Below are 10,498 nucleotides of genomic sequence, written 5' to 3' on the forward strand. Positions count from 1 at the left end.
GAGCTAGGCACGGGGTGAGACTAAGGAAGTTGGTGAGAGAGGGAGTGAGGTTTAAATGATGTGGGGCCAACAAAACAGTTGAGTTAGCCCCCAACCGGTCAGACCGGTTGCCCAGACCGGTCAGACCGGTCTGGCCCAGGCTGACAGAATCAAGTTTGAGTTGGTGATTTATCGCATGAGTTTTGAACTAATGACTATGGTTAGTTTAATTACAAGTGATTAACACCTGTGATGTTACACCTTCGAGATTGGCAACAATTCTGGCCGGTTGAAACTTGAAACTGAAGTAAGCATGATGGCAAAGGCTTCCTTGATCTCGCCAGCCTAAAGAGACGGCACTGCCAGTTTAATGGAGCAGGTATTTTCTTTGCACCTCACATTGTACTGTAAGGATTAACAAACCTAAATTCCTTGGTCAGCAACGGGCACATTTTCTTCATCACCTGAGAAAAGGTCATCGTCATGTCTCGTGAAGCAACATCACGGACCCCTTCAACTTCGACTGCAAGGGCATGCCTACCTCACCTATCAAAAAGGCAAAATTTGTCAAATACTCCACCAAATAAACTATGTTAAGCTTGCTGATTGAGCAATAGGATAGGCACCCACATGGGCCGTAGTTTTTTTATAGTCAGGATGACTCCAAGAGGGTTATGGCTCGTAACCTCTTGTTCCGTAGCAGGGCAGATGCCCTGCTCGTCGCTGTCAAGGGGCATTTTCTTTGTCGAGCTCGGTGGGGCTACTCGCGCGAACAGGACAAGAGACCGCTTTTTGGGCAGCAGCAAGGTCAAGAAAGATGGCATCTCGGCATCGGTCTCGGGGGTTGGTTTCAGATTTGTCTTCGTGTGTGGAGCCGCCATGGAGCTGGAGAAGATGGACATATTCCAGCCGTGTTTCGAGAGGTAACCCTCTCGCGACCAGTTCTAGCTCGCTGCTGATGTCAAAACTTTTTGCAGGGAAGATTATCTGAAAGGTACCTTTGGAATTTTTTGCGGTTGATTCCTCTATCGTGACGAGCGAACATGCTACGTGATTGTGTACTTTCTATTGATTTCTTGAGAAGAAAACTCAAACAAGGACTATCCGGCTATATAGGGAGGGGGAGCCGGGACTATTTATATTAAACAAAAAAGATAGCATCAAAATACATGCACCTTGTACTTGAAAGAACATAAAAGGACTGATTGATATCAGATTGTTACAAGTTACCAAGTCCAGCACCCCAGCCGTCGCGAATCTTCAATTCCGCAGCAGAATTCTCGATGCCACTAGTATGCAGTCACGAGGCAGTAATCTTACCTTTCTTTCTTTCTTTAAAAAAAAAAGGAATGTACTATGCAAACTCTAGTAGCGACACAAAAAGGCGCAAGCACGTTCAGTCGATCACGGAGCACTGTAGCACCTTCGAAGTTCGCATGTAGACCAAGGCTAACTCGCATGCAGAGAGGTCAGCTCGATGGCTTTAACACAAAGCTGGTAACGTTTCGTTTTCTCCGTTGCCAACCACGGGGACGAAAATACACAGCTTCAGCATTTTCAAACTGGGCATATCTCAAAAGTTTGCAATAAAAAAATGACAAGAGAATTAACTGGAATCAAAGCAAAGCGGAACGCAATCTCACTCAAAAGTACAATCATCTCATTACCAAAACTGATGCAGCATATGTCCAACCCAACCGACAACAAATCTCACCATTTCTCTTACACCTGTTGCAGATCATTACCAAAACTTATGCAGCATATGTCCAACCCAACCGACAACAAATCTCACCATTTGCCTTACACCTCTGTTGCAGCAGTCTCAAAAACATATTTTGAGTACATGACAATATACAAACTCTACAGCAAAACCATGTACGGTGGCAACTTCAAATTCCTCCAAGCGAGCAATGCATTCACAGATTACCCCACCCAGAAAAATATTCAACACAAAGAATTGGCTGACAGTAACAATGATGAAATATCAAGAAAAAAAGCCCAGACCTTGCAGCGGCAAAAAATCTATGTCGATAGAATGGACTGTAGGAGGAGCTGTTGCTGCGGTTGCAAGTTGGAAAATACTGACGCGAGAAAATCTGGAGGTAGAGTCTGCTGGAATCGCCTCACAATATTGACCATCTTTTTTTTTGTTTCATCTGTAGCAAGCTCAGTTCCATTACCCAAAACCTAAACAACATAGAACATAATGACCATTCAAGAGTTCATCCATCACTGGAAGTCGTACATAATTATTGCTACAAATTTACAACCTTGTTCGAATTGGGGGCACAGATCAAACATTACCTCGGTAAAAATTGAAAGAATTTTAGGAAGATACTGATTTTGAGGGCCAAGAATTTCTGCATCCGACCTGCAAACAGAACTGGTTATTATAAATTGCAAGAGCCATTAACCTTGTTGGAAGATTTCCAGTCATGAGCATACCTCTCCACCATTGAGCAAAGTTGCTCATGTACAACTTTAGCTTCAATCTTGTCATCTTTTATAGGCAAGCAACTAAGCCAGGCTGGAACAACCTGAGAAGAATGTATGGATCAGTTTGGAATAGTATCATGCACAGGGTACTGTCCCCTAAACAAGCTAACAGTGCAAATTAGACTTTAGACACCATGCAGTACACTTAGACACCACCTTCTCACATTTTATTTGGTTTCAGGAACAAAACAGGTTCATCATCACATTATCTCTCAAACACACATGGGTTTCAGTGTGTCCCCTGCTCATTGCTCCCCTCACCCAGTAGAAGGGTTAGAAAGAAGGGCAATGATCAGAACACTCTTAGGGGATGAAAAATTTTCTCATTACTGTGCCTCAGCCTCAAGAGCAGGTACAACCTCCTTCCTATTCTCCACCTCCTCACAATTACACATGAACTACCTCCTAGGCGTGCTGTTTTTTTTTTGAGATCATCATGCCGTTAAAATTCAGTTGGCAATGTATACGACCTCTAGATATTGATCACATTACCAACAACCATCCATTTGTCATTGGGATAGGACATAATAGAAAATATTGGTCATATTATCCAAATAAAAGTATTGAGAATATACCTGGGTCGCATCAATACCATCCCGATGAAATTGACATATTTTCCCAAGTGCCGAAACAGCATTATCATATGCCATAATGTTGTCTGGATGTCGTGCTTCTGGATGTCGGATGACATTGTTCAATTTTGATAGGGCCTCTAGATTCAGCAGCATCAAATTATTGGATTGGTAGGAAAATGTTGAGAAAAATATAAAAATGTGTAAATACTAGATATATCAAGAACCTACCTCCAACTAGGGGGCGAAAAACATGACCACCAAACTCAGCACATACACCCACACCATAGACAGCAGCCTAAACGAAGAGGTTCAGCAATTATATCAATGTCCAATGGTACCGAAAAAAAGGGAGAGTTGATCAAGGGAACAATATTGAACAAAAAACTGACCTGCCGAACATCTGAATTCTCATCATTTGCTGCCTCCAAAAGGAAAGGAAGGTATGTATCATAATACCTCAAAGCTGATTCACGGCATTGCTCCGCAACATCATCAAATATACAGATAGCTATCCTTCTCTCCTCAGGTGTTTTATCTTTTCCCTGCACATCAACGATAGGGTACCCAAATGAGTTGTAATAAAATCTCAAACCTAAAAAACAATGGGACATAAGCACTGCACAGCATGAATAAGCATGGAAAATCAAGTCAATGTTACCAATGAGGAAAAACATTAAGATCCCAGTATTTAAACAAAAAATAAGCATGCAATGACTGAAAAAAAATGCTGAACAGAGCTCATACAAATAAACAAACAGGACAGGGTTCACTTGGCTTACCAACATTGGCGTAATGTACACTGAGAGCTCATCAAAGAACGGCAAGAAAGAAGCTTTGAAGGTCTTAATCAAAGTTCCAAGGCACTCGCTCACCTGAAAGTTTAAAGATGTTAAATGGAAAATAATAGGTATCCAAAACAGTTTTTTTCAGAACATCTTCAAGAGAAATGAGATAAGCCCTAACATCATTTCAAAACAAACGGACCTGATCAAATACTTCCTCCTCTTGTTCATTCTCCTCTTTGAGTAGCTCTCCTTCATCAGCATCAAAATCTTCTGCTTTTGTTCTTTCTGTGCGTTCCCTTTTCCTGGTTGCGCTGGCTATAATGACATTTTTAATCTCATCCGAAATAGCTCGGACTTGGGTTTCATCAAGCAAACGACCAGAAAGCTGCCCATTGAGTAACATCAATGAAAAAATCAATGAGGCAGAGTCGTAAACTATACAAGGGACAGGAATATTTAAAAACATGCTTAAGAGATACCAAAAGAAGTATTGTAAATAAAGTTCCATCCACAGAACATAGTTAAATAATCCCTTTCGCTACCTTTTTGTGATTGCAAGGTGGTGATAACGCCCATGTGCATGTATGCACAAATCACGCTATGCACGCACACCACAAACACTTGCACATGGACCCCTATTACATTGACAAATAAAACCATTGAAAGCAAAAGCGTGTGCGTATTAACTGGGTATACCATCACACCTCCATCACATAGGGGCGGTTCCCTATTGTTGAAGTATAAGTGAATAGCCCACCTCTTCCCATCAGCTTATGCTTTTGGGTTGAATTGGTTGGTGCATGCAACTCAATATGGTATCAAAGCCAGAGGTCTCAAGTCGAATCCTGGCAAGTGCGATTAAATAAAATAATTGCAGCCAACTCCTATTTCCATGTTTGAGGCCTGGCGGAGCCTACACATGAGGGGGAGAGTGTTGAAGTATAAATGAATTGCCCATCTCTTCCTATCAGCTTAAGCTTTTGGGTTGAATTGGTTGGTGCATGCAACTCAATACCTCTATTCATATTTATGCGGTCAATTTATTTCTTCAAGAGTGTTGACCATCAAAGGAGAAGTTAGTTTTGGTAAAATTGCAAAGGCTACTCATCTAAACTCCATATAACAACCTAAAGTTAGCTGCTTAGAACCTATTGGCAACCTTTAGCAAGACTATCTAGTTTTGCCTGGCTGAGCAAGTGTGCAAACCACTGATTCCTTAATGTGATGCTAGCTGGCTCTAATTGTGACGGTTTTATGGATCACAATTTGCTACATAAGACTACCATCAGCCATTCTGAATTTAAAATATGGATAAAATCTCAGACATATTGAGCAATGGAAGGCATGTAAACCTTCCCTAAAAGATATATTTTTGACCAAGAGAGCACTATATTTATTCCAGAAATAAAATTATATTGATGCATCCACTAAACAAGTAAGGGCCCACGGTGTTCTGCACATATGGAGATGCACAAATTTCAGACTGAAAAAACCACACGCCTTGTGTAACTTTTATAATGTTCCATTCTAACTAGACATTAGTTAGAGAAAATACGCTAAGACATACTTATTTCACAACAAGGGGTAGGTTGAAAAATAGAAGTTAGGTCCTGAATATCCAAGTGAAACTTTAAGTATATAATCAAGAACAAGGTGCAAATGTACAAACCTGCATACACTCATTTAATGAATCCAGCATGGATGAGCACATTTCTGTTTCTGGCTCCTGCAAAAAAAAAAAAGATGCAAAAAATTCAGATGTTAGCATGGGTAAAAGAAATAATAATCAAACTACTGAGATCTTCAAATAGACCTTGTGAAGTGCTTCAACAAGAGCTGGAATTATGTAGTCAGACAACTGTTTAACATAAGACTCATCACGGCCTTGAGCCTGCCCCTTCTCAACAGCCAATTTGGCCGAACGTAAGAGTTCTGGCATTGCTGCACAGGTGTTCAAAATTGTAAAAGGAGAAAATGTGCGTGCACAATAAACCCATTGTATTAACATCAAAATACCCGCAACAGCAGCTCTCCTGACTTCTTCATGGAAGTAAAACTTCAGCAGAGGGACCAATGTGGGGGCAACCTACATGTAAATTTGTATTAATGATGTATGTTGGAAAGGAGCAGTTGAGACTTGAAAAAATTAGACATCGGATATGTTTCATGCGATAACGAACCTGATCAATCCATGGGAAGAAACCCTCCTTGAGCTCATCAGCATAACAGCACAGCATGTTGCAAGCCGTTGCTTTCTCTTCCAGCACACTAGTTCGGATTCCTATCCTCTTGTCACCAAGAGTGATAGTTTCAATGCTGCATAAACACAAATTTTGGGAAGTGTCAAAAGGATTATATGACGTTAAAAGTAGGATACTCTCCGTGGCTCGGCAGGGAGGATGATGAATAGCAAAACCTTAGCACAATATATCAATAAAAAAAGCTCCCATAAACAAAAGTGTAAATGTTTTACCAACTATAAGCACACCACATCTAAATACCCATGTATGGTTCACACACCTCCATACTGCAAATAAATTTCAAATTAACATGCTAAATAGATATTTTGCAGCTTAAACCAATTTCTTATAAATATTCTCCTTTTTGTACATTCTCGTGGATACGGCAGATATAGGAAAGAAGACAATCATCGGCCATGAAATTAGAAAGATTCACTATTTGCAACTGTACAAGAGCGAGAAAGGTATTGATATTTCTAAGTGGCAATAGTCTATCATGATTTTCAGAATTACTAATCTAAATCTCTAATCAAGTAGATAAATATTGCAACAGAATGGATAACACACCTATCGTCATCTGATTCTATTTCATCATCTGATTCAGCTGAAGTAATTGTCACATCGGGCTTCAGTTGAGCAGACTGAAGAAGTGGTGGCATAACAACACTCATGTAAGGAAGGAAATCCTGCCCAAGACATTTGCATAGCCTGGCCCAAGCCTATCACATGTGGCGGTAAGTGTTAGATATTCAAATATTCAAGGTGTCGTTAAGTCTAGTTTCAGTCACTTTGAAGCATACCTGCAACATGTAGCTTGTAATTGGATCATCAGTTTCCATTGGAGTTCCTTGCAAAGCCATAAGTACTTCCATAACCTAGCGAAGGGCAGATGATTAGAATAACAATGCTTACTAAAAAAAATATTATAGCTGAAAATGCACATCTAAATTTAAAGTTCAAGAAGAAGCAGAAATAATAACCATAAATACTAATTTTATCAAACAGAAATAGGCAAACATTTTTTTCTGAACTTGATGCATCAGCAGGAAAGGCATTGAACTAAATGATTCAAGAACATGAACAGTGATTAAAAATCGATCACAAATTATTTGCAACGAAGTTACATTATTTGCAAGCTTGAACACAACATTACAAGTGAAAGAAGAGGCTAACCTGCCTTGCATCGTCTCTGAACTTGTCTTTACCCACAGCCATTCCTACCAAACTAATACACTCCATGGACTTGGCACGGAGCATCCTATTAGACTTGTCAGTAGCATTCATCAAAATAGCTTTTAGGTATGGCATGACAGCATCATAGTATTTCTTGAAGTGCTCCTGCAAGGCAAACAAAACAAAAAAATTGTCATAATGCTATTATAAACTTGTTATCAACAGCAAGCTAGACAAATAAATAAAAAGTTGTCAAAATGCTATAAACTTGTAATCATCAGTAAGCTATAAAGCACTAAAACAATGGGACAAACCCATGATACATGAAAACAAAGATCCATTATGCATAATAACAGCAAAATGCATCCACTTACTCCAAATCGTCAAACAAACAGTTACCTGTGATGAATCTGCTACTGAAGCTAGAGCTGTCAATGCTCCCTCTTGCACCATTTGCTTGCCATTCTAGAAATATGAACATGAGATGTTAGCATGTTTACTACCCATAATAACGATATGCCCAAAGCAAACTGAAATGTAATTCAATGCAAGTAAATACATACCTGAAGAAGAACAAGTAATTTGTTGACAATTCCATCCAGGTAAGGTGTCAAAATTTCTGGCGTACAGTTCTCGCTGAAGTTCAGGATGGCCGATGCGGCATGTGCCTGTCAACAAAAAGAGTCATACAGGAATCGATACAGATTGATATTTCATAAGATGTATGACATTAATAGGTGCGCATGACTTCTGCCTCAGAATTGAGACAAAAGAATTGCATAAACTTAGTATCTCAATGAATCGCAAATCACTTAAACAGCATTGAGTGCAAAAGTTCTCAAAATGAAATGATAAAAAATCAAAGTTACTCGAGCATCTGCTACCTTCTATTAACATTTACTTCTTGTAAAGGTGATGACATGATGGACTAGGTAACTTGCTCGGTATAAATTACTACTTATGGAAGAAAAAATAGCTTGAAGCTAAATAGAAATTTGTTTTGTGCACACTTATTTACAATATGTTGTTCAGTATGTAGGACACAAAAAACTTCTTGATCTGCATCAAGCTGATTGATGCAACAAAATAAGCAGTAACAAGTTGAAGGGTGTGAGATAAAGTTTTGGTGAAAAGATAGAACTAACCTGAACTCGTGGGTTCTGGAAATCATCCATAGCATTCGCCAATGCAGGCAGCACCTTCTGGTGGTAATGAACTTGCAAGTCTGGCCCCAAATCCGTGGAGAGCTGGCCAATCGCATTGATTGCAGCCCATCTCACGCGTGGGTGAGGATGTTGGAATCCATTCAATATCATCGAAACAACTTGTTCCAAATTTTTAAGCATAACCTGCCATAAAAACAGCAACCATTGAGAAGATGGCCTTTTTCAGCAATGTTACATGAAATAGAGAACTGATATGGTTTAAATTTAATGCTAGCCAATAACTCTAGTAGATTTGGCAATTTAGTATTTGTCATCTCCTCTACATGAGGAATCAGTAGGCAATAATAGTGTTCATTATCGCATTTTCCCTTTTCCTAATTGTACATGTCAGTTAAAGAAATCCAGTTTACATATCCAAAACAGCAACAATAAAATATCCTTACAATTTACCAAAAGATTGTTGTACACTATCCATACTTATAAAAGTTATCAGGCTAACCTTTGCACATCCTTCTGCAATCTGTGCGAGTGTTATGAGCGCAGCATGGTGCTTTTGCCACTCAGGAGCAGACAGGTACTGTGGAAGCAGCTCAGATGCAATTGGCACAATTGCGTTTCCACCAATGGCGATGGCAAGGCGGTCAAGGCACTCCTGTGCCACTCCATAGTTGTTCCCTTCACCTGCATCTTCATCTTCAGTTTCAGCAGAGTGCCAAGAAGGGTCATCCTCAACATCAAGCAGCATCTGCATCAGCACTGCAAACAGCCTGCCGACAAACTGTGGGAGTCGCCGCATCATTCCAGGTGCACGCTCCCTTGCCTCAGCAAGAGTAATGACAAATTCAACCGCCAAGTGCCTGGTCCCATCCTCCAGCTGTGCAGCCTCAGCGACTTGTAGCATTGCCCCTACCACATCCGCAATCTGCCGTCGTAGGAACCTTGGCTCTGCACCAGCCAGCTCAACAAGCAGCTCCAGTGCCTCCTGCGCAGAGGCCTCCTGGCCAGAGTTCAGGCAATCCGTGAGCGCCCTCATCATTGCCGGGAGCAAATCCTGCATCTTATCCCGATCGGCGTTGGTGGGCAGGCATTGGACGAGGTTGACTGCGGCACCCAGGGCCGCAATACGCACATCGGGGGACGTGGGATGCGCCAGAGCGGCGGCAAGCAGGTTGTGGATAGTCATCAGATGGTCGAGAAGCGATTCGGCGATGTAATCCGCCAGCCTCGCGAAGATAAGCAGCGCCGACTCCTGAAGGTTGGGCGCCTCGGGCCCGGATGCCGCGCGGAAGAGGAACGGGAGCAGCTCGGCCCACGCGTTCTCGGGCAGCAGCGAGGCGGCGAGCTCGGAGATGGCGTCGCAGACCTTCTTCGCGATGGGCTTCGGGGGGTCGGACTGGAGCGCGGCGAGGAGGTGCGCCTTGAGCGCGGACTGGCCGGCGGGGGAGAGCTGCGGCCAGAGGGGCGCCGGGGGCGTGGCGTTGTTGGCGGAGGCGTCGGAGGACGGTGTCGGGGAGAGGACCTTGCGTAGCAGGACCCCCGCCATGGCGCGGAGGTCGGCTGGGGTGGCGGGCGACGCGAGCGAGGAGGCGAGCCGCAGCGCGAGGGGCTCCGGGTGCGAGGCCCGGAGGCGGTGGAAGGCGGCCTCGGCGGCGGAGCGGTCGGTGTTGGAGGACGACATGAGGGTCGACAGCAGCGCGTCGAACGCCGCCGGGTCGCCCCCCAGCAGCGCGGCGGCCGCGGCCTGGTCCTCGGCGGACGCCATCGGATCGGAGTCGAATCCGGGGCGCGCGGCGGCGGTTAGGGTTTGGGTGGGGGGAAGAGGTCAAGCCGGTGGCGGCGGCGGCGGGAAGGGGAGGGTGGTGGAGAGAGAATTAGACAGGGGCTCGGGTTGGGTTTAATATTATATGGGTAGGGTTTGGGAGATGCGGCTCGCTCGTCGCGGCCGCCGGGGCAGAGAGGCCAGGCCAGGCACGCGCTCGTGGTCGTGGCGTGGCCAAGGTTCACCAAACCGTCGGTAACCGGTCCGGTTTGACCGGTTACCGGTCAAACCGGTCCGGCCCGGTTCCGGTTTGGTCCGGTATGAA

The 10,498-nt window shown here is 43.3% G+C and overlaps 1 protein-coding gene across 1 annotated transcript; it reads right to left on the minus strand.

The window, feature by feature from the left end:
- Window positions 1–1,618: 1,618 nt before the first annotated feature.
- On the minus strand, window positions 1,619–10,241 carry LOC120692564 (importin-5-like). Its single transcript, XM_039975893.1, has 19 exons — window positions 8,914–10,241; window positions 8,394–8,597; window positions 7,812–7,916; window positions 7,648–7,713; window positions 7,249–7,413; window positions 6,876–6,950; window positions 6,643–6,794; window positions 6,016–6,151; window positions 5,852–5,921; window positions 5,649–5,776; window positions 5,505–5,561; window positions 4,035–4,220; window positions 3,830–3,922; window positions 3,440–3,592; window positions 3,279–3,345; window positions 3,051–3,187; window positions 2,425–2,516; window positions 2,284–2,350; window positions 1,619–2,166 (listed from the first exon to the last, which is right to left on the minus strand). The coding sequence occupies exons 1-19, from the start codon at window positions 10,174–10,176 to the stop codon at window positions 2,002–2,004; spliced, it is 3,381 nt and encodes a 1,126-aa protein (XP_039831827.1). The 5' UTR covers window positions 10,177–10,241; the 3' UTR covers window positions 1,619–2,001.
- Window positions 10,242–10,498: the final 257 nt, after the last annotated feature.

Source organism: Panicum virgatum, chromosome 2K (assembly GCF_016808335.1).
Source record: "Panicum virgatum strain AP13 chromosome 2K, P.virgatum_v5, whole genome shotgun sequence".
NCBI lineage: Eukaryota > Viridiplantae > Streptophyta > Magnoliopsida > Poales > Poaceae > Panicum > Panicum virgatum.